The sequence below is a fragment of the Leptopilina heterotoma genome, unplaced genomic scaffold (genome assembly GCF_015476425.1).
Source record: "Leptopilina heterotoma isolate Lh14 unplaced genomic scaffold, ASM1547642v1 Lhet_0, whole genome shotgun sequence".
In the NCBI taxonomy this organism is placed as follows: domain Eukaryota; kingdom Metazoa; phylum Arthropoda; class Insecta; order Hymenoptera; family Figitidae; genus Leptopilina; species Leptopilina heterotoma.
The window spans coordinates 2,506,337-2,529,998 of record NW_025110811.1 but is presented as its reverse complement, the minus strand read 5'-3'; the positions used below and the strand labels follow the sequence as shown (position 1 = coordinate 2,529,998).

Here is a 23,662-nt window from a genome sequence, read left to right as displayed (position 1 = left end):
ATCTTTCCGGTCTTTCAAGTAAATCGACGGAAATTTATGCACCCACTTGTTATTTTAAAGAAAATAATTTTCGATTTTTAAACCAAACTCAATTATAATTTAATAATTAATTTTTTTTTTAAATTGTAAAAATCCGTCTCATTAAAGATTTATATTCTTCTCATAATCTGGAAAATCTTTCAGAAGTCAACGACTTTAAACAATTACTTATTACTTATACCATCACGATATAAGAATATATTCAATCTCCAGTGAAATTTATTTCTTTATTACCGCTTTAAATATTTACTATATTTTAATTTAAAAATTCTAATAATAAACAGACTTCATTAAAAAAAAAAACTATTTTTATAATAAATCGGAATAATTATTATAAATGAGTTGATTTTCTATGTGTGTATATTAAACGTTCCATCTGAGTAGTAACATCTTCATTCACACAAGATAAATCCTCCTCTCACTTTGTTACCATAAAATTACTTGGCAATTAACGTCTTTAAAAAAGCGCATGCAATCCTTATTCCTAACAGCAAATACATCAGGAAACATAATGAAAATTCTAACAACAAATTACATATACAATAAAACACTGATCGACTTTCACTAATTGCTCAAAACTTGAAAGAAATCCTCATTAATAAATTACACTTGCTAAAAAAGTTTATTAAAAAAATATGTATAAAATATTTTTTATCTATTTAAAAATAAAAAAAAATGTATAATTTCGATCTTTCAGACAAAATTTAACAAAACTTTTTTGAAATGAAACAAATTTGCATGATCTTGATATGTTAATTATTGTTTTTACATTATTACAAGATTATATATTTTTTTTTTGAAAAAAGAAAATAAATGGCATAATTTTTTCTTCGCAATGACAATATTTTAACAATAATTCAGGTTTCATAAAAAATAAAGAAAAAAGTTTGAAAATAAATAATTGTTTTAAATTATTAAAAATATTTTTTAGAATTGTTAAAAATAAATTAAATAAAAATAATTTTTATTAATTCAAATTTATAGAGAGTTTTGATAAATCGGAAAACTGTATATAATTTCGATCTGTCCTGCATTTTAGAAAAAAAAAAGCTTACTCTAAAGACAAACTTCAAACTGCGAACAGAATAAATAACAGAATTATCAGATTAATATAATTAATTAATTAAATATAAAATTATATTGTGATAAATTCTTTAAATTGGTTTATTTTATTTTATTTATATGTGTTTATAATTTAATTTCGGCAAAGAACTTTATTATTTATGAATTATATAATTGAATTATTGGGACGAATTTTACTAACATTTTTGAAAATAATTGAATTTCAGAGAAGAATTTTATTATTTATGTAAATAATTTAATTCTTGCAGAGAATTTTATTAAAATTTTTGGAAATAATTTCAATAATTCTACAGAGAATTATATTAAAGTTTTTCAATTAATTCAATTCTTTAAAGAAATTTAGTTAATTTGGTAAAAATAATTTTTCAGAAGAATTCAATTATTTTCAAAAAATTTAATTTTCTAAATAGTAAAATTTTTTGCAAAATTCAATTTTTTTAAATTTTAAATAAAATTTTACGACAGAATTCAATTTTTTTATTGATTCATTAGAAAATTTTTCAAAAAAATTCACTTATTTTCTAAAAATTTCAAAAAAATTCATTAATTTAATTGTTTAATTTCAATTATTAAGAAACGACATTATTTTAAAAACTTAAAAGAAATTGTTTATAAAATTGAATTACTGGCAAAATTTTCAAAAAAATTTCAAATAAATAAATTGAAAGAAATTCTTCAAAGGAATTTAATTAAGATTTTCAAAAATTTTTTTGATAAAATTCTCTGCAAAAATTCAATTATATTTTTCTAAATAATAAAATTCTTCGAAAAAATTCAATTATTCTCCAATTTTTTGATAAAATTTTTTGCAAGAATTCAATTATATTTTCCTAAATAATAAAATTCTTCGAAAAAATTCAATTGTTCTCGAATTTTTTAAAATAAAATTCTTTTGTAAGAATTCAATTATTTTCAAAAATAATAAAATTCTTCTCAGGAATTCAATTATTTTTGAAATTTCCAATAAAATTCTTTGTAACTATTCAATTATTATCATAAACAATAACATTCTTCGCAGAATTAAAATTATTTCCAAAAATTGCAATAAAATTCTCCGCAGAATTGAAATTATTTCCAAAAATTGCAATAAAATTCTTTGTAAGAATTCAATTTATTATTTTCATAAATAATAAAATTCTTCGAAGAAATTCAATTATTCTCAAATTTTTTGATAAAATTACTGAATATCTGCAAACCATTTTATTATTTATGAAAATATTTGAATTCATGCGAAGAATTTTATTATTTGCAAGAAAATAATTGAATTCTTGTGAAAATTTTATTATTTATGAAAATAAATGATAATACTTGCGAGGAATTTTATCACAATTTTGTTTAAGTAATTAAATTTTTTTTAGAAGTACTTTTATTAAAATAGTGGATATTGAAAATATTTGAATTTGAAAAATGTTGAATGTTTTCAAAGAATTTTATTAAAATTTTTTGAAGTGTTTCTAAGAGTTTTATTATAATTTTTGAGAATAATTTTTTTATTTCAATTATTAGTGAATTAAAAGTAGTGCAAATTTTCAAGAAAGAGAAAAAGTAGCTGTTAGTTTTACAAATATTAAAAACATTATCCAAATAGTAGCAAATCGTAAAAAAAGTTGCAAATAGTTTGAAATTTTTTTTTTTATTTGATAAATTCTATTCCACATTTTATAATTTCCCAATTTTAATTTTCCCGTTTGTTTATTGCAGATTGACGGATGGTGATGCTGAGAAATCCATCACCGCTTCGAGGCGAAACTCCGCCGAAGAATTCAAGAAAACTCGAACAAAAAAAAGGAGGTCGAAATTCCAGGGGTGTTAGTCCAAGTGAAAAATCGTCAGGATCACGTGGCAGTAGTCCTGGAAAAAGTAGTTTATACTCAAAGGGCTTAAGAAAAAGTCCATCATTAGGATCCAGAGGAAGCGAGTGAGTTATAATTGGAATAAATATTTCATGTCCAGAGTTGCGGGAAATTAGGAAATTTTATCGCAGCACTCAGAATATTCTGAGTCTGAAAAACAAAAAAACAAAATCAAAATTTCCGTGGCAACTTTGTAACTTGAATTAAATTCAAAAAATTCCAACAAATTTATATTTATTTATTTTATTTTAAAAATAAAATAAATAAATAAATATAAATTTGTTGGAATTTTTTTGAATATAATTCAAGTTACAAACAAATTTATATTTAAAAAACAGAAATCTCAAGTTTTTTATGTTCAAATGAACGAAATATTTCTTATTAAAAAGATTTTCTTAAATTACTGATTGCAAAAAATATTAAAAACTAAAAATTAAATGAAATTATAAATTTAACATTTAGAAACTTTAATTTTTTTAAACGATTCACAAAATTTGACTTTGAAGAAGAAATAGATAAATTTCGTTCATTTGAACTTTTATAAAAAAACAAAAAAATTTGGTGTTTGATTCGATGATGATAATAATAATAAAGAAAGAATTTTTCTTCTCTCTTTTTCTGGGAAAATTGTTTCATTTTCAATTCGTTAAACTTTGAACCTTGCTCTCGATTTGACATAGTGGACATAATACATAAAATAGATTGAGTTATGCAATTAAATTTTTAACTTATTGTGACATACTTCGCACTGCTTCGTTGGTTAGGAAAACTTTCAAGTGGAATCTATTTTATATTTGAAAAAATTTCTATAGTTTTTAAGTTTCTTCCAATTTTAAATTTCATATGAAATATTAATTATAGTTTGATGACATTTCTCTACAATGTCGGTAAAATGTGCATAAAAAATATGTGACGAAAAATATTTATTCACCTCTTATAAAATGTTTCTTTACACACCTTTAGTTTCAATTATATTAAAAAAGTTTCAATTGGAGATAAAGTGGAAAATTTAGTGTCAGAATTTTTTTTCATTACTTGAGAATATTGTGAAAAAATTTATAGTATTTTAGTCGCATTTTTAAAAATAAAATTAGGTTTATAAAAATTTCTTGTTACTTTTTGTTATAATTAGTTCAAATTTTTTGAAATTCAAAATTAGAGAATATAAATATTGTGAAACAATTTTTCGAAAAGAAACTGGAAAGAAAGAATGTAACTTTGAATCTGAAATAATTTAATTCTTATAATTAATTTGAATAAAATTTTGAAAATAATTGAATTTAATTAAAATTTTCGAAAATAATTAGATTATTTCGAAGAATTCTTTATTAAAAATTTTGAAAATAATTGAATTCTCTCGTGGAATTTAATTACAATTTTATTAAAAATAATTGAACTCTCATAGAGAGCAGTGATCAAAATTATTGAAAATAATTCAATTCTTTCGAACAATTCAATTAAAATTTTTAATAGCGTCTAACTGACTTCTTGAGAGAAATTTTATTTAAATTATTATGGAATTGAAAATTTGAATTAAAACTTTTGAAAATAATTGAATTGCTTCGAATAATTTTACTAAAATTTTTGATAGTATTTAAATTCATTCTTCGAATTTAATTGAAATTATATTGAAATTAAATGGATTTTAAAAAAGAATTTCATCAAAATTTTCTTTGAATATTTTAATTTTTTAAAAACATTTTATAAAAACTGTACTAAAAATAATTGAATTCCTGCGAATAATTTTACTAAAATTTTTTATAGTATTTAAATTCATTTTTCGAATTTAATTGCAATTGTATTGAAATTAAATGGATTTTAAAAAAGAATTTCATCAAAATTTTCTTTGAATATTTTAATTTTGTAAAAACATTTTATAAAAACTGTACTAAAAATAATTGAATTCCTGCGAAGAATTTTATTATTTCATAAAAATAGTTGAATTGCTGAAAAGAATTTTTTACTTATGAAAATAATTGAATTCTCACAAATTTTAAAAATTTCAATAAATTTTTGAAAATAATTAAATTTTTAATAATATAATTAAATTTGTTCGAAGAATTTTAGTTAAATTTTCGAAAATAATTAAATTCTTTCAATTTTTTTTCAATTGCATTGAAAATAATTTAATTTTCATATAGAATTTTTTAAAAATATTTTGCGAATAATTGAATTTAAATTGGATTAAAAATAATTTAATTTCGGCAAGGAATTTTAGTATTTATAAAAATAGTTTAATTGTTTCGAAGAATTTTTAAAAATTTTAGGAAATAATTATATTTTATGGAAATATTTGAAAATTTTTTTATTCTGGCGAGGAATTCAATTAAAATTGTTTTGAAAATAATTGAATTCCTGCATAAAATTTTCCTATTTATAAAAATAATTGAATTCTTACGAAGAATTTTATTCCTCATAAAAATAATTGAATGCATGTAAAAAATTATTTATGAAAATAATTGAATTATTGCGAAGAAATTTATAATCAATTTGTAAATAATTAAATGTCTGTGAAATTAAATTTTTTTTTAAACAATTGAATTCTTTTAGAATATTTTATTAAAATAGAAAATATTGAAAATCATTGAATTAGGGAAATTTTTTGAGAATAATTGAAATTATGCCAAGAATTTTATTAAAATTTTTGAAAATAAGTAAATTCATTCGAATAATTTAATTAAAATATTTGTCTATGCATAATAATTGAATTACTTCGAAGAATTTTATTTCAATTTTTGAAAATAATTAAATTCTTTCGAGGATTATAAGTAGTTAAAATTGTATTGAAAAGAATTGAATTTTTTTAAAGAATTTTATCAAAATTTTTAAAAATAATTGAATTCGTTTGAAGAATTTTATTAAAATTTTAAAAAAAATTAAATTCCTTAGAGGAATTAAATTAAAATTGAATTGAAAGTAATTGAATTCCTGCGAAGAATTTTTTTATTTATGAAAAGAATTCAATTATTGCGAAGTATTTTATTATTTATGAAAATAATTGAATTTTTTGCGAAGAATTTTATTAAAATTTTTCATTACAATAAATAATAATAATAATAATAATAATCAGTTAATAAGTGGATTTTTTTTTAATTTCGATTTTAAAAATTTAAATTTGTATTTAAAATTACATTTTTTTTATAATTTGCATAATAATAATAAATTAAATACCGAAATTAGCTCGTAATATTTACTATATAATAAAATAGATTTTCAATTGGTATTTTTGTGAGATTTTTAATTGCGAAAAAATTTTTTTAAATTTGTAAATTTTTCTATTGAATATTCTCAAAAAATTATGACTTATTCTTGAGATGAAAGAAACTGAAGAGCAGTCTTTTATTTTTCAATATTTTATTACATATTATTGTAGTTTGTAATCGTAACGAATATAAAAGGCAGGTGTTAAAGAAAAAACTTTCTATAATTTTGTCTATGTATAAAAGTTTCGATCCAGTCATTCGTAATGATTATTTTCTGTTACGATAGTAATCATTAAGTAGTCACGAGAAGTTGCAGTGCTGTGCGCCTCTTCACGCATATGCAAACAGAAATTGCCCTTTGATAATAAAATATAAATTTATTTTACCTATATGCATTCGTAACGAGAAATAATTTATAAAATATATAAAGTATTGTCGCTTGTAATTTACCCTTAGGTGACACTTATCGATACGCTTGATTATGATTAATTGACTAATTATTTCAGTGAAATGACACATTTTTTTTTTTATTTTTAATATTCTAATTCTATAATATGACAATTGAGAGGGTGGGTATTGTTGAAGGGTGACCGTTCGCACCTCAAGTGCGTCTTAATTATACAACTGACGTTAATGGTAATTTTATTATTTTTTTGTTTAGAAAATTATCCCAAACTTTTCTATTCGCGTATTTTATTTTTTATTTTGGTAAATTTTGCTTTTTTCGATTTTATTATTATTTTAATTTTTTTTATTTTTTGTACATTTATTTTTAAAAAATATTTATATATATGATATTAATTCCTTTGCAGGAATTGAATTATTTTCAATACAATTTCAATAAAATTCAATAATCAATTTTTTGAACTATAATTATTAACATACACGATTATTTTAGTAGGTTGAAAAAAATTCTTTGTTTAATTCAATTGTTTTGAAAATTTTCAATAAAAATTATTTTAAAAGAACTAAATTTTTTTCAATTTTCAAAAAAACACTAATAAAATTGTTTAAAAGAATTTAATTTTCTATCAATTTTCTATCAATGTTTAATTTGCCAATTTTAATAGAATTTAATAGTAAAAATTATTAATTCAATTATTGTCAAAATCTTTTGATTTTAATTGAAAGAATTCAACTATTTTCAATATTTTAATAAAATTCCTTAGGAATAAATTAAGTTATTTGGAAAAATTCTACAATAAAATTTTGAGAAGAATTTAATTATTTTCTGGAAATTTTAATAAAATTCAATAATAAAATATTTAATTTAAATTATTAAGAAACACGATTATTTTAAAAACTTGAAAGAATTTCTCTATAAAATTAAATTACTTTTAAAATTTTCAATTAAAATTATTAAAGAAATTTCATTACTTAAAACAAAAAGAAATTCTCCAAAAAAATTTAGGATTTTCAAAAAATTAGTTTGAAAATTGAAAACATTTAAAAAAACATTAAAAAATTTTTTAATAACATTCTTTGCAAGAATTCAATGATTTTGGAAAAATTAATTTTAAAATTTAAAACATTCAAAAGGAAAAATTATTAAAAAAGTAGAAAACCGTAAATTTGTAAAGTAAATAAATAAAAAAACAAAAAAGCCATTTGGAGAACTAATAGTTTTTTATCAAATTTATTATTTTCAATACTTGCTGAGCAAAAAATTTAAATGTGACAATATTTAGTATAAAATATTATATATTTTTTTTCTTTTTTTTTGTAATTTATTACTTTTTGATGGCTTGAGAAAAAATATATTTTTAATCTATTTTCAGCTAATTTACACTTAAGACTTTAATATATTTATTCACATGTGAGTGTACACGCTTATAGTTCAAAAGCTTTGCAAAGCTATATATAAAACTACTACACGACTTGTAAGATTTAACTTTTAAAAGTGCAATGACCAGAAAAGAAAGTTTTTATTTTAGAGACTTGAGAAAAAAATTTCCACTTTAGTTAAAAAGGAAAAATTTTAACAAATATAAATATAAAATAAATTAATAAATATTACTTAAAATTAAATTAATAAATATTATTTTAAAATCATTGCCTTTGTTCTTAATTCATTCATTCATTCATTATCTGTCTGTTAGTTAATTTATTTATCCAAGTAATTTAAATATTTTGGATTAGTTCAAATTATCAATAATTAGAGAAATTATATAAACTATTTTTCCCTTTTTTTATTCGGTAAAAATAATAATCCTAATAATTTATTTATTTATTTATTTATTTATTTAACAAGAAAAATACATTTTTTTTATAAAATATTTAACAAACAAATATTAATAAAATGTTAATAAAAATATTAATAAAATATTAATAAAAATTGTCTCCGAGTTGTATCGACAGTTGAATAATTTGTTTTTTTTAATAATATGCAATTTATTGAATGTTGCCTTTAAATAAATAAATAAATTTGTGGCGTAAATAAAATGAAATAGTAAACTTTGTTTTCACAAAAATGTGTTTACGAAGTTTTCTTTTTTATTGGCCACTTTGAAAATCGTCACTCTAGAATCATTTTTACTGACATAGGAAAAATGTGTTTATAATGATGAGCTATTAAATAAAATTCGCTTTGAATATAACCCTTTTTCTTTAGACGCATAAAAATTTCCATATGAGTAATTCCTATTTCTGTCGTCTCCTTTTCGCTCAGAAAAACTTTCCTTTCTGTCACAGAGAAAAAAACACGAAACGAAACAAAAAAAGAAAATATGAAGAAGAAAAAATTCTTTTTTTAGAAAATGAGAATTAAATTTTAATTATTCATAGAGTTTAATTTTATAATTGTTCGAAAAATTGAATTTTAATTAATTACAGAGTTTAATTTTAATTATTCATAGAGTTTAATTTTAATTGTTCGCAAAATTAAATTTTATAATTATTATTAACAGAATTTTAAATTGTTTACAGAACTGGGAGTATAGAAAAACTAAATGTCGGAGATCGAAGAGCGATTGCCTCGAAACATTTGCTTCCAGACCATAATATCAATGTCGTCATTAGGTATGTTATTTATATCAAAATTATTGTAATTTTTTATTATTTTTCCGAATTTTTGCCTTTGAACATTTATTTTTGTTTTAATTGATCATTTTTACTTCAAAACAGTAATTTTTTTTTAAACAGTTATTACAGGAAATAAATTTAAATAGTAGAGAAAAAAATAGTTATTTGAAAAATTTATTCATTGGCTACGTGGTAAATTACTTGTTTTTATTAATTTTGATCCATGAGGTTCGAATTCTGACAAAAGTGATTTTTTTCCAAGCTATTTTTAATTAGATGACTATTAGATTATATTTATTATAGACTATTAATTATTTAAGTAATAAGTATACAATTAGTTTAATTGTCTACTTAAATAATTAATAGTCTAATAAATATAATTTGTCTTATCTTCAAAAATATTTTTGAAAATTTCTTGAAATTAAATTAGTTAAATTAAATTAGAGAGAAGATAAAAAGAAAATTCTATTTAATTTTATTTACTTAATTTTTTAAATACAAAATTAAAAAAAAGTATTATTAGAAAATGTATATGAATAGAATGGAAAATTTTATTATAAATTAGAATTAAGTTATAATTTTGTTAATTATCACCAGTATTTCAAATAAAAAATAAAAAATTTAAAAAATTTCTCCCTTTCTTTTGCAGAGTGCGTCCGCTCAGTAATAAGGAAATTAAAGCCAGGGATGACATGGCCGTTCAATTTCCTGGCGGAGGACAGATATACGTAAGCATTCATTTCTGACTCGATTTACCTTTGCAATCTTTATATATAACAGTATATAGCCTCCTATTATAGGTTTTATACAATATGCATCTAATAACAAATGTCAAATTATATAGAAAATTAATCTGATAAAGAGTCCTATATGTATGTTTTTTTTCGACGAATTTTTTTTTTACTTTTCACATTTTCCTTTTTATTCACAAACTCAAATAACAAAATGAAAGGAGAAATATTGTCATTTACTTAAATAGAGAAAGAGGAAAAGTATTGTTTGACCTAACTTGAATAAAAACAAAACTATTTGTTTTATAACGGAAATAGACGAAAAGTATAACTTCACTTTATTGATCGTATTGGAAAATTTTTTTTTCTTGTACATAAAATTTTCCATTTTTATCTCAATATTTTTATTAAATTTATTACAGTCATTTTTTTTTAATTTAAAAATAAAAAAATTTTTATACTATAACCCTAGGAAATAATAATAATAATATTATATTATTATTATTATATTATATTATATAATAATAATCGAGATATTCTGTCCTCACGTGAAGTTAGAGTTTTTTGATTAAATTCTTTTTGAAGAATTTCATTGAGTTATTTTTAAAGTAATGAAGTTTTTTTAAAAATTTTGAAAATAATTAAATTTTATGAACAATTTTTTTCAAGATGACAGAAAAAATTTTCTTGCAAAAAAGTTTATTAAAATTTTTGAAATAAATAAACAAGAATAATTAATTAGTAAATTAGTTAATAATTGAATGTTTTTAAAGTTTGAATCTGAAATTATTCAAAAATTCATATTTGAAAATTAAAAATTCTGTAATTTGCATAACACTTGCTAGTTGTAATAATAATATTAATTTGGTTTATCAAATAAATAAATATTAATTTTTCAATTTCTTACATTATAATAATATTTAAAAAAATAAAATATGAATTGAACTATAAATTTGAAAAAAGTGTTTAAATTCACTGAAAAATCAATTTTAATAAAAAATAAATTATAAATAAACGTGATTAAAAAAATGTAATTTTTCATTTTTATAGTGTGATGGCTTCTCGCACAGTACGGACAAGAAGGCAAAGTTATTTTCATATAATGCTGTCTTTGAGCCTGCAGCCACTCAGGAGGATATTTTATTATATTCCGGAATTAAAAAGCTAATAGAAATGGCAGTTGAGGGTTTCAGTTGTACTGTCTTCTGTTACGGCCAAACCGGAAGTGGGAAAACGCATACTCTTACGGGACCACCTGGACTGGTAAATATATTTTTTTTCTTCCTCCCTCTTGTCACATTTTTATTTAACTTATTTTTTTGCATTATTTTTCTTTTTAAATTCACTTTGAAAAAAGAATAAAATTACAATTTTTATTTTTTTTCATCGAAAAGAAAGAAAATTTTTGAAAAGTTTATAGAAATTATAAAAAAAAAGTTTTAAAATTTTCTATTTTCTCCGAAATATTGTGAGAACGTCCACAACGTTGATCAACGAAAAAAAATTATTTAATGCAATCAAGTATTATTTTTAATTTAATATTTAAATAATTATTATCAAAACACAAGCATCAATCTTTTTTTTCTACATATTTTTGTGTCAATATTGGTGCGTCATTTTTAATTAATTTACTTAGTGAACAATTTTTTTTCGTTGATCAACGTTGTGGACTTCAACTTGGTATAACAAGTTTATATTTTTTAATATAATTTTTGAAATGTCGTAGTTTTTATTATAAGGAGAAAATTTGCAACTTTTATTACACTAAAAATGTATTTCAAAAAGGAAATAAAATTAATAAAATTAAAATTTAATAAAAATTAAAATAAAAGAAAGGAAAAAGTCTATAAATTCATTATATATTTAAATTTAAATTTTATGATTTTTAACTTTTAAGTATTTAAAATTATAAATTCGTTTACTTTTATTCTTTCAAACTTTTGTTTTTATATATAAAACATTTATTAAGAAACAGATGTATATGTAGGAAACATATGTGAAAGTGACAATCGATCGAACAAGTTGAACATAGTTTGAACTTATCTCGCATATCAACATGACACGCAAACCTATTGCTTTAAGACTATTTTGTGTAACTGTATTTTTAATCACAATGAATTGAACGAATTTCAATCGACAATTATATTTCCAAATGTAAATTTCTCCTTTTTTTCTTTTCTTCGCTAAATTGATTCATTTAATTTTAATAGTTAGCGTTTCAATTTTTCTTTTAGTTTTACTTTTTTTTTTTATTTTTTCACTTTTAATTATTAATTGACTTATGAATTTATACTTCTTTAATGAAATTAATTTTCTTTTTTTAAATCATAAAAGAAATTAATTTTCGTTCATTAATTTAGTTTATTAATTAATTTATATAACGTTAAATGCTCGAAAAATTTTACTATTTTTGAAAATAATTGAATTATTAAATTAAAATAATATTTAATTCTGTATTGATTATTATTTAATTATTTTTATTAATATAATATTTTTGAAAGTAATTAAATTCTTTCGAGATATTTGATTAGAATTGTATTCAAAATATGTAATTTAATTCAGTAGAAGATTTTTATTAATTGTTATAATTTAATTTTTGTTACTAAATTTTTTTGAAAATAATTAAATTCTTTCCTGACATTTTATTCGAATTGCATTAAAGATATTTGAATTCTTTCGAGAAAGTTTATTCCAATTGTATTGAAAATAATTGGAAGAATTTTATTAAAATTTCTGAAAATAATTTGTTACTTGTTAGGTATAGTAATAATAATAATTGACATTTTTATTTTCAGTTTTTAAAAATGAATCCCTATTCAGAGGATCATGGATTGGTCTTCCGCTCATTTGTCTACCTCTTTAAACTCCTACAAGAACGACATGAATGTCATTTTGTCCTGAAAGCTTCTTTTTTGGAAATTTATAACGAGAAGGTTTGTTTTTTCAAAATTATTATTTATGTGCATAACGAACTAATAAAATTCTTTTTTTTAAATAGTAATTTTTCATATAAAATTTAATTCCATAAATTGTATTTTTTTTTGTTATTCTTTATTTTATTTCAATTTTAGTTTCTCGTAATTTAATAATATTGATATTTATCTAATTTGAATGAAAAAAAATTGAATGAAAAAAATACTAAGTATTTTTAAAAAAACATTTTTTTAATTAAATTGAATTCAATAATTAATTTAATTTCTAATTAAAAATTTTTAATACCATAAACATTTTTTGCAGGTTATAGATTTATTAAATCCAGGTTTGAGAAAACCTCTCGCCGTTCGATGGAGTAAGAAATCACGTGGTTTTTTTGTCGAAAATCTTTTCACTGTTGAGTGTGAAGAACTTGACGATCTTTTAGCAGTATTAGAAGAAGGTAAGTGCGAAAACAAAAATTTCTACCTTCAGCTCTCATAAGTATTTTTAAAATAAAATTTATTTATTTAAATGCACATTCGTACGATTAATTATTTTGCCTTTGGAATTTTTTCGTTTTTATAAAAAGAAATATAGAAAATTACAATAATATTAAAATTTACATGTTAATAAATAAATTAATAAATTAATTAATTAATTAATTAATAAATAAGTAAATTAATTAATTAAATTAACTTAAATTAAATTAATATTTTAGTATCATTAACAAAAATTATTGCAAATAAAAAAACTAAAAATTGATTTTGAAACATAAAAATTTTCCAATATTGACTTTTGATTTTTATAATTTATATAAATTGAAAATTTTAGTTGTAGATAAATAATTTATTAATTTATTTCTTTATTTTTTTTTAAGGAATGAGAAACAGAGCTGTCGGTTCGCACAATATGAACGATCATTCCAGTAGAAGCCATACAATACTGACTGTTCACATCACTTCCGAGCAGCAGGTGAACCTCTAAATTACTCTATTGTCTTTTATATAATATAATAATTGACTTCCTCTATGATTAATTATTTAGTTTATAATTTATTTCCAATTCATCTTATTTTTCTTTTTCATTAGATGGAGAATGGCGTTTTCATTACGAGGCAGGGGAAAATCAATTTCGTCGATCTAGCCGGTAGTGAAATGACGAAAAAAACTCATAGCGAGGGTAAAACACTCGAGGAGGCGAACAACATTAACAAAAGTCTGATGGTTTTAGGTGAGTTTTCAAATCAAATTAATTAAATTTATTAGTTTAAAAATTTCAATAATTTAAAAAAGTTAATTAATTTTTTTTTTTAATTGATTTTAAATTTAAGAAAAAGGAATTAAATAATTAAAAAGAAAGGGAAATGTAAATTTAAAGAAATTTTCATATACATTTTGACGATTGTCTTTCTTCTATTTGATGCTTTTTTTAAATTCATTTAGTAGAATTTTCATTTATGAAAAGTAAATTTTAATTAAAGGAACTTAAAAAAAATTAAGATTCTATGAATTTGGAGTAAAAAAAGTTTTGATTAAATTGCACTTCTGATAAAAATTGCACGATTCCATTTTCTGTCAGTTGATTCGTCTTTTATGCAAAAAAAAAAAAAATAGAAAAAAAAATTTCCGTGTAATGGTTTACTTAAAACATCGATAGTACAATCGATTAGCAATAAATTATTTCTCCTTAAGGAATTGAAGTTCTTCCTAGACATTTTTTTTCCTCTTGCCTGTCAAGTGAAAATGCGAATTTTTTTTGCTTATCAATTATTTACGATATTTAGTTGATCGATAAATACTTTTTTGTTTTCTTCTCTTTTATCAACAGTAATTTTCATTGAAGAGAATATTTTTTATTTCTTGAATATTTTAAAAATTATTTTCAACTATTTTTTATTTATTTTTTGTTTTCTTCTCTTTTCTCGACAGTAATTTTCATTGAAGAGAATATTTTTTGGTTCTTGAATATTTCAAAGAAACTAATTTTAAATATTTTCAATTATTTTTCATTTATTTATTTATTTAATGTGAAAAAATAAAAAAATTACATTTAGAATTAATTATTTCTTTCGTGTGGGTAATTTTTGAAAAATTTACTTTCACGGATTAATTAAAGTTTAATTAATTAAATAAAATGAGAAAAAAATAGAAAATGGAGAATTTTCATTTCGATTATAAATGATAACTTCTTTTTTTCCTGTTCTTTAGCCTTTTAAGTGATCAATTTGAATTTATTATATATAAAATTCTTTACCTAGACCATGATTATCGATTTACTTAATTACAAGTAGTCTAAAAATAACAAATTGCTCTTACGTTATTAACTATCTACGTCTGTCGCGCTATGTCAATGTTAAAAATTTATTTAAATTGTGTAAAGAAAAAGGGCAACATTTTTTTATATTTTGCGTTTATGTTTACGATTCAATTAATATTCTTATCAAAATTTCTTTTTCATTAATTCTAGTCAAGTTTTTTCGATATTAAAAATTTACGGATAAAATAATTCAATTAGTTTAAATAATTATTGAGTAAATCTAATTAATTTAAGAATAAATAATATTAATGATACTATTTAGGTATTAGTTATTTAATTAATTGTTGATTCTTAATTAATTAATTGTTTATTAATGAATAAATTTAATTGATTTAAAGAATTATTATTCAAAACTTTTAATAACATTTTTCGAAAAAATTTCATTATTCTCATCAATGATAATATTTTTTAGAGCAATTCAATTATTTTCAATACAATTCTAATAAAATTTCTCGAGAGAATACAATTATTTTTAAAAATGTTAATTAAATTCGATTATTTTCAAGAATTTTGATATTAATTCAATTATTTTCGCCAATTTTAATGAAATACTTTTAAAAAAATTATTATTTACAAAATTTTTAATAAAGGTTCTTAAAAACATTCAATTACTTTAAAATATTTTGATAAAATTTTTAGGAAAAAATTCAATTATATTTAAGATAATTTCAATAAAATTTCTCTAACAGGTTCAATTATTTTTAAAAATTGTAATAAAATTTTTCTAAACAATTCAATTGTTCTCAAAAGTTTTTAATAAAATTCTTCAAAATAATTCAATTATTTTCAAAATTTTCAATTAAAAATATTTTTAAAAAATTACATTATTTTTACGAAATTTAATGAAATTCTTAAAATAAATGTAATTATTTACAAAAACTCTAATAAAATTGTTTAAAAGAATTGAATTTTCCATGAATAATTTTAATATAATTTAATAGAAAAATTCATGAAAAGGAAAAATTGTCTGTAAAATATTTTTTATTGAGGAATTGTGGTTTCTTTATTTTTGTTGAATTAAATCCTGGTTCTAATTTTCTCGCTAATAAAATTAATATGGCTTTTTAACAGGTTACTGTATTGCGTCTTTAAGTGATGGTAGAAAGAAAGGTGTTCATATTCCATATCGAGATAGCAAATTAACTAAATTATTAGCTGATAGTTTAGCAGGAAACGGAGTCTCCCTGATGGTGAGTTTAAAAAAGAAATAATATTTGTCTATTGATTAATCAATTAAACGTTCTTTATATTATTCATATAATTTATTAGTTTTATTTATTGAAATACACGGGCGAAGCCATCTTTCAATTTTTATTTATATTTATTATATTTACTTTTATTTACTTTTATAGTTTTTGTTTATTTGTTCTACTAACAATGTCTATTAGAGATTTTATTATTCGCATAATTTATGAGATTGAATATCATTAGAGTTTTATTATTATTCGAGTGTGTGATTTATTAGTAATTTTTTTTTTTTTTTTTGCAATTTTTGCAGATTGCCTGTATATCGCCGGCTCGTTCCAATGCCAGTGAGACGATAAATACATTACGTTATGCATCAAGAGCCAAAAAAATTCGGACCAAACCCATTGTTGTAATGGTATGAGCATTTGCCGGAAAAATTGCAATTGCGCAAAAGGTTTTTTTTAAAATGCGTCTTTTTAATGAATTTTCTTAAATTTTGTATTTTTATTCCTTTAGGATCCTAGAGAGGCGTTAATTTTAAGTTTAAAGAGAGAAGTTGACGCATTACAAATGGAAAACAATAGTCTCAGAGCAGCTCTTTATCTTGGGAATGATTCCTCGAGTAGCAATCGAAATGATTCTAAAGGTAAATTTAAAAAATAAATAAAACTTTGAAAAATAAATTTCACGCCTCAGGAAAAAGCTAATTCATTTATTTTAATTATTAATTTTGTTTAATTTCATTTTTTTATGCAATTCAGAGTTATAAATCTTTTTATTATTAATTATTAAATTTATCTTTATTATTAATCTCTTTTTTTAATTATTTGATCAGTTTTCTTATTATTTGGACGGGTTTCTTATTATTTTGTCGGTTTTCGTATTATTTGATCTGTTTTCGTATTATTTGATCTGTTTTCGTATTATTTGGTCTGTTTTCGTATATTATTTGGTCTGTTTTCGTTTTATTTGGTCTATTTTCGTATTATTTGATTATTCACTTATTTGCTTGTCGTGAAATTATTGAATAATTGAAATGATTGTGTCAATTATTTCCTTCAGCTGAAAGCCGTGTGCCAAAAACTCCACCAGTTGATTTGGATAAATTGGCGGAACTTGAAAATTCCGAGCTCAGCCAATTGGTCCGCGCCTACATTAATGAGAATGAAGCATTGCGACGTGAAAACGCTGAACTTTATTCGACACACGAGCAGGTGATAAGGGATCAGGAAATTGTTTGCAGAGAAAACGAGCGGCTTTTGAAAAAATTAGAGGACGTCAATTCGTAAGTTCCTTTTTGTTTTATTCCTTATATTATATTTATACCTCATTGCTAAATTATAGTAAAAACCCGTTTATTATTTATACCTCATTGCTAAATAAGTAAATAATTACAGAAAAAATAAAGAAGGAGAGAAGAAAAAATTAATAAGCTTCAAATATAATTTCTTTTTAAACCTTCTAAAGTTCCGATTGTTTTTAAATTTATTGTTTTAATTTGTTACTTTAATAATTTCGATTTTAAATTTGTATTATCTTTTCTGCAATTGTTTTTATTGTTTTAATTGATCGATTTTGAACAATTTTATTTAACGAGTTTGAGCGGAAATTTAATTAAAAGAATATTTATTTTTCTTTTTTATTTCTTCGTTTTTCTATTTATTGACTTATTTATTCATTTACTTATTATTTATTTATTTACTTGTTTAGTTATTTATTTACTAATTTAGTTATTTATTTACTTATTTAATTATTTATTTACTTATTTAGTTATTTATTAATTTTTTGTAAAAATAAGTGCGGAATGTGAACAAAATTATTTATTGGCGCATAATTTTTATCAATATTATGAATTGCATATAAAGTTGTTACTTTGTGCAACAACACATAATATATAGAAACAATATTGATTTCTATATACGCGATGCACTTACGGATATATATGCAATCTTTTTTCTACGATCATTTTTATAAATTATTTAAAAATAATAAAATATTCACTTCGAATTTAAATGCAATTTTCTTTTATCAGGAAGAATTTAAAGACCAATGTCTACCTAATTCTAAATATTAATTAATTAATATTTAAAAATTTTTATAAAAATATTTATTTTATTTATTTATTTAATAAATAATAATAAAAAAAAATTATATATAATAATCGTCGTGATTCCAGATTTCCGGATCTCTGTCCACACTTGAAGTTAGTTATAGTTATTCTTTTGTTTTTTATACGTTTTGATAGAAAATAGAAATATACATATACATATACATATACATACATTATAATAATCGTAAGTTTCCTTTCCGTTAGCAAATTATCTGCATTCATTTGTTTGTTTTGAAAATTTAATTTTGTGGGTTAAGTATTGGCATTTTTTATATATTTTTTAATGTCAAACTTTTTAATGTGGAAAATACTTTACTTATTAAATTGTCTCGACTCTTTGGTAAAAAATCTAAAATTACCGAAAATTATCAAAAATTCAAAAATCCGAATTTCTTAAAATTCAACATTTTTTCCTCTCTTTTATAGAATTTAGCTTCGTTATTTTTGTGCTTTTAAAAAATACTTTACTTATTTAATAGTCTCGACTCTTTGGTAAAAAATCAAAAATTATCAAAAATTCGAAAAAATTCAAAAATCCGATTTTCTTAAAATTCAACATTTTTTCCTCTCTTTTATGGGATTTAGCTTCATTATTTTTGTGCTTTTGGAAAATACTTTACTTATTTAATAGTCTCGACTCTTTGGTAAAAAATGTAAAATTATCAAAAATTCGAAAAAATTCAAAAATCCGAATTTCTTAAAATTCAACATTTTTTCTTCTCTTTTATGGGATTTAGCTTCATTATTTTTGTGGTTTTGGAAAATACTTTACTTATTAAATTGTCTCGACTCTTTGGTAAGAAATCTAAAATTATCAAAAATTCGAAAAAATTCAAAAATCCGATTTTCTTAAAATTCAACATTTTTTCCTCTCTTTATAGAATTTAGCTTCGTTATTTTTGTGCTTTTGGAAAATACTTTACTTATTTAATAGTCTCGACTCTTTGGTAAAAAATCAAAAATTATCAAAAATTCGAAAAAATTCAAAAATCCGATTTTCTTAAAATTCAACATTTTTTCCTCTCTTTTATAGAATTTAGCTTCGTTATTTTTGTGCTTTTGGAAAATACTTTACTTATTTAATAGTCTCGACTCTTTGGTAAAAAATCAAAAATTATCAAAAATTCGAAAAAATTCAAAAATCCGATTTTCTTAAAATTCAACATTTTTTCCTCTCTTTTATAGAATTTAGCTTCGTTATTTTTGTGCTTTTGGAAAATACTTTACTTATTTAATAGTCTCGACTCTTTGGTAAAAAATCAAAAATTATCAAAAATTCGAAAAAATTCAAAAATCCGATTTTCTTAAAATTCAACATTTTTTCCTCTCTTTTATAGAATTTAGCTTCGTTATTTTTGTGCTTTTGGAAAATATTTTACTTATTTAATAGTCTCGACTCTTTGGTAAAAAATGTAAAATTATCAAAAATTCGAAAAAATTCAAAAATCCGAATTTCTTAAAATTCAACATTTTTTTTTCTCTTTTATGGGATTTAGCTTCATTATTTTTGTGCTTTTGGAAAAAACTTTACTTATTAAATTGTCTCGACTCTTTGGTAAAAAATCAAAAATTATCAAAAATTCGAAAAAATTCAAAAATCCGATTTTCTTAAAATTCAACATTTTTTCCTCTCTTTTATAGAATTTAGCTTCGTTATTTTTGTGCTTTTGGAAAATACTTTACCTATTTAATAGTCTCGACTCTTTAGTAAAAAATCAAAAATTCGAAAAAATTCAAAAATCCGATTTTCTTAAAATTCAACATTTTTTCCTCTCTTTTATAGAATTTAGCTTCGTTATTTTTGTGCTTTTGGAAAATACTTTACTTATTTAATAGTCTCGACTCTTTGGTAAAAAATCTAAAATTATCAAAAATTCGAAAAAATTCAAAAATTTGATTTTCTTAAAATTCAACATTTTTTCTTCTCTTTTATGGGATTTAGCTTCATTATTTTTGTGCTTTTGGAAAATACTTTACTTATTAAATTGTCTCGACTCTTTAATAAAAAATCAAAAATTATCAAAAATTCGAAAAAATTCAAAAATCCGATTTTCTTAAAATTCAACATTTTTTCCTCTCTTTTATAGAATTTAGCTTCGTTATTTTTGTGCTTTTGGAAAATACTTTACTTATTTAATAGTCTCGACTCTTTGGTAAAAAATCAAAAATTATCAAAAATTCGAAAAAATTCAAAAATCCGATTTTCTTAAAATTCAACATTTTTTCCTCTCTTTTATAGAATTTAGCTTCGTTATTTTTGTGCTTTTGGAAAATACTTTACTTATTTAATAGTCTCGACTCTTTGGTAAAAAATCAAAAATTATCAAAAAATCGAAAAAATTCAAAAAACCGAATTTCTTAAAATTCAATATTTTTTCTTCTTTTTTATGGCATTTAGCTTCATTATTTTTGTGCTTTTGGAAAATATTTTACTCATTTAATAGTCTCGACTCTTTGGTAAAAAATCAAAAATTATCAAATAATCGAAAAAATTCAAAAAACCGAATTTCTTAAAATTCAATATTTTTTCTTCTTTTTCATGGCATTTAGCTTCATTATTTTTGTGCTTTTGGAAAATATTTTACTCATTTAATAGTCTCGACTCTTTGGTAAAAAATCAAAAATTATCAAACAATCGAAAAAATTCAAAAAACCGAATTTCTTAAAATTCAATATTTTTTCTTCTTTTTCATGGCATTTAGCTTCATTATTTTTGTGCTTTTGGAAAATATTTTACTCATTTAATAGTCTCCACTATTTGGTTTAGCTTTATTATTATTTGAATTTTTATTCAAGAGAAAAAATGGAAAACTGAAAAAATTTAGAAACTTTTAAAAACTCCAGGCCTTTACCATGATTTCCCTGATTTCCAGAAGCCTTTTAAAAATTCCATACCATTTTCATGATTTCCATGATTTCCAGATTCTGTAGGAACCCTGCTTTTGTCTGACTTTCTTGTAAATTATCGAATTCAGTGATTTCTGGGGTGAATTTGGTTAAGTTGTAAAATGATTAATTTCTATTTGAATTCGTTTTTTTTGAATGTAGAAAATCTGATGTTAATTTAATTCTTTTTTCGTTATGCAAGGCAAAAAATATTTAGCTGGATGAACTACAGATTTCACTTTAGTAGCGAAATTTTTCAGTGCTTTAATTAATACTTTCGTTATTCTAGAGAAACTTATCGCTATTTCAAGTAAAACTTTTTTCAGTGTGTAATAATTATTATTTCTTTAAAAAGTATTTAATTTAAAATGGCTTTATAAAATAAGCAATGCAAAAGATGACCCAGATACTAATTGTAATTGTTCTAGCCATAGTTTAAGTCTAGTAATGTAAATTCTATTTAAATTGAGACCATTGAGTGAAATTATTTGAATTTTAGTTAGTAAAATCTCTTTGTTAGGTTATAATAATTATTTCTTTAAAATTTTTTAAATTGTTTAAAATAAGCAGCCCCATACAACATTCCCGCGCGCTTGCGCGCGGATAGTTTGGCTAGTAAAATAATAATCACTGTATTCCGGATGTATGTTCGAAATTTAATGTTAATTGTTTTTAATTCCTTTTTTGTTTCCTTTTTTATCGGAATATTTTTCTTTTTAAATGTTTTAAAGTTTAAAATTAGTGTGACTTTTTTTCTAATCCTAAAAGAAAACATATTTATTAAAGAAAAAGGTTACAATTTGTATAACTTTTTATAGTTTTAAATCAGAAATAATTTACTTCTGGCAAAGAATTTTATTTAAATTAAAAAAAATAATATTGAATTATTTCAAAGAATTTTAATTAAAATATTCAAAAATAATTAAATTTCTTCGAGGAATTTAAATAAAATTATATTGAAAATAATTGAATTGTTAAAAAGAATTTTATTAAAATTTATTGAAGATAAATTGAATTTTATTTAAGAATTTTGTTAGAATTTTCAAAAATATAATTAAATTCTTTGGAAAAATTTTACTGGAGATAATATTAAATTCCTGCAAAGAATTTTATTATTTATTCAAAAATAATTGCATTTTCACAACACAATTTATTTAAATTGTATTCAAAATAATTGAATTCCTGCGAAGAGATTTATTATTTACTAGCTGTCGTACCCGTCTTCGACGAGTTTTAGTTTCTACCAATACATTTAAGAGTGTTTCTACCAATCTGGAAAATCAGAAAATAACCGGGAATTTGATTTGACCGGAAAATTAATAATTAGTTACCATTAGCTATTTCGGTAGGAAAATATTACTATTTAAATTATCAAAATTTCGAAAGACCGAATTTCTTAAAATTCAACATTTTTTCGTCACTTTTATTGCATTTAGCTTCATTATTTTTGGGCTCTTGAAAAAAACTTAACTTATTCAATAGTCTCCAGTCTTTGGTAAAAAATCTATAATTATCAAATATTCGAAAAAATTCAAAAATTCGAATTTCTTAAAATTCAATATTTTTTCTTCTCTTTTATGGCATTTGGCTTTATTATTTTTGTGCTCTCGAAAAATACTTTACTTATTTAATAGTCTCCACTTTTTGGTAAAAAATCTAAAATTATCAAAAATTCGAGAAAATTCAAAAATTCGAATTTCTTAAAATTCAACATTTTTTCTTCTCTTTTGTGGCATTTGGCTTTATTATTTTTGTGCTCTTGAAAAACACTTTAACTTATTTAATATTCTCCACTCTTTGGTAAAAAATCTAAAATTATCAAAAATACGAAAAAATTCAAAAATTCGAATTTCTTAAATAATTTAATAATATTTTTCAATCGGTTAAGGCTATGATTTTAAGTTACGTTAATACCTAATAGACTGTTAAGTTTCACTGTAATTGGTTAAACCGTTTTCAATTGATGCTCGAACAAAGTTTTGCATACAGACAGATATTTTTTTTACGTTTTTCGAATTCTAATGCCTCAAAACGAAAAAATATATAAAAATTTTCAAGCTTGGAGCAATGAACAGACAGAAGTCTGATTTTATTAATATAGATGAAAATAATTAACTTCTTTCTAAAACTTTTATTAAAATTGAAAAAATTATTTCTTTTGAAGAATTTAATTAACATTGTAGGTTTGTAATATAAAATAAATAAATTTTTATATTTTTATTATAAAATTCTTGAAAATAATTACTTTCTAGAAATAGTTATTAAAAAATTAAAATTGTATTAAAAATAATTAAATTCCTGCAAAGAATTTTTTTA

General features: G+C 21.0%; 1 protein-coding gene across 5 annotated transcripts in view; it reads left to right on the top strand.

Annotated features, from left to right (window-relative positions):
- The window catches only part of LOC122506251 (kinesin-like protein KIF12), a 72,185-nt gene that overhangs the window by 45,348 nt on the left and 3,175 nt on the right, over positions 1–23,662 (top strand). For all 5 annotated transcript variants that reach the window (XM_043618542.1, XM_043618361.1, XM_043618480.1 and 2 more), the window contains 12 exons: positions 2,824–3,040; positions 9,104–9,196; positions 9,849–9,927; positions 10,981–11,193; positions 12,726–12,863; positions 13,168–13,306; positions 13,724–13,818; positions 13,935–14,076; positions 16,234–16,352; positions 16,661–16,765; positions 16,867–16,996; positions 17,413–17,635. In XM_043618542.1, coding sequence (XP_043474477.1) covers positions 2,832–3,040; positions 9,104–9,196; positions 9,849–9,927; positions 10,981–11,193; positions 12,726–12,863; positions 13,168–13,306; positions 13,724–13,818; positions 13,935–14,076; positions 16,234–16,352; positions 16,661–16,765; positions 16,867–16,996; positions 17,413–17,635 — 1,685 coding nt within the window. In that variant the 5' untranslated portion in view covers positions 2,824–2,831. The remainder of the gene's footprint in view (positions 1–2,823; positions 3,041–9,103; positions 9,197–9,848; positions 9,928–10,980; positions 11,194–12,725; positions 12,864–13,167; positions 13,307–13,723; positions 13,819–13,934; positions 14,077–16,233; positions 16,353–16,660; positions 16,766–16,866; positions 16,997–17,412; positions 17,636–23,662) is intronic.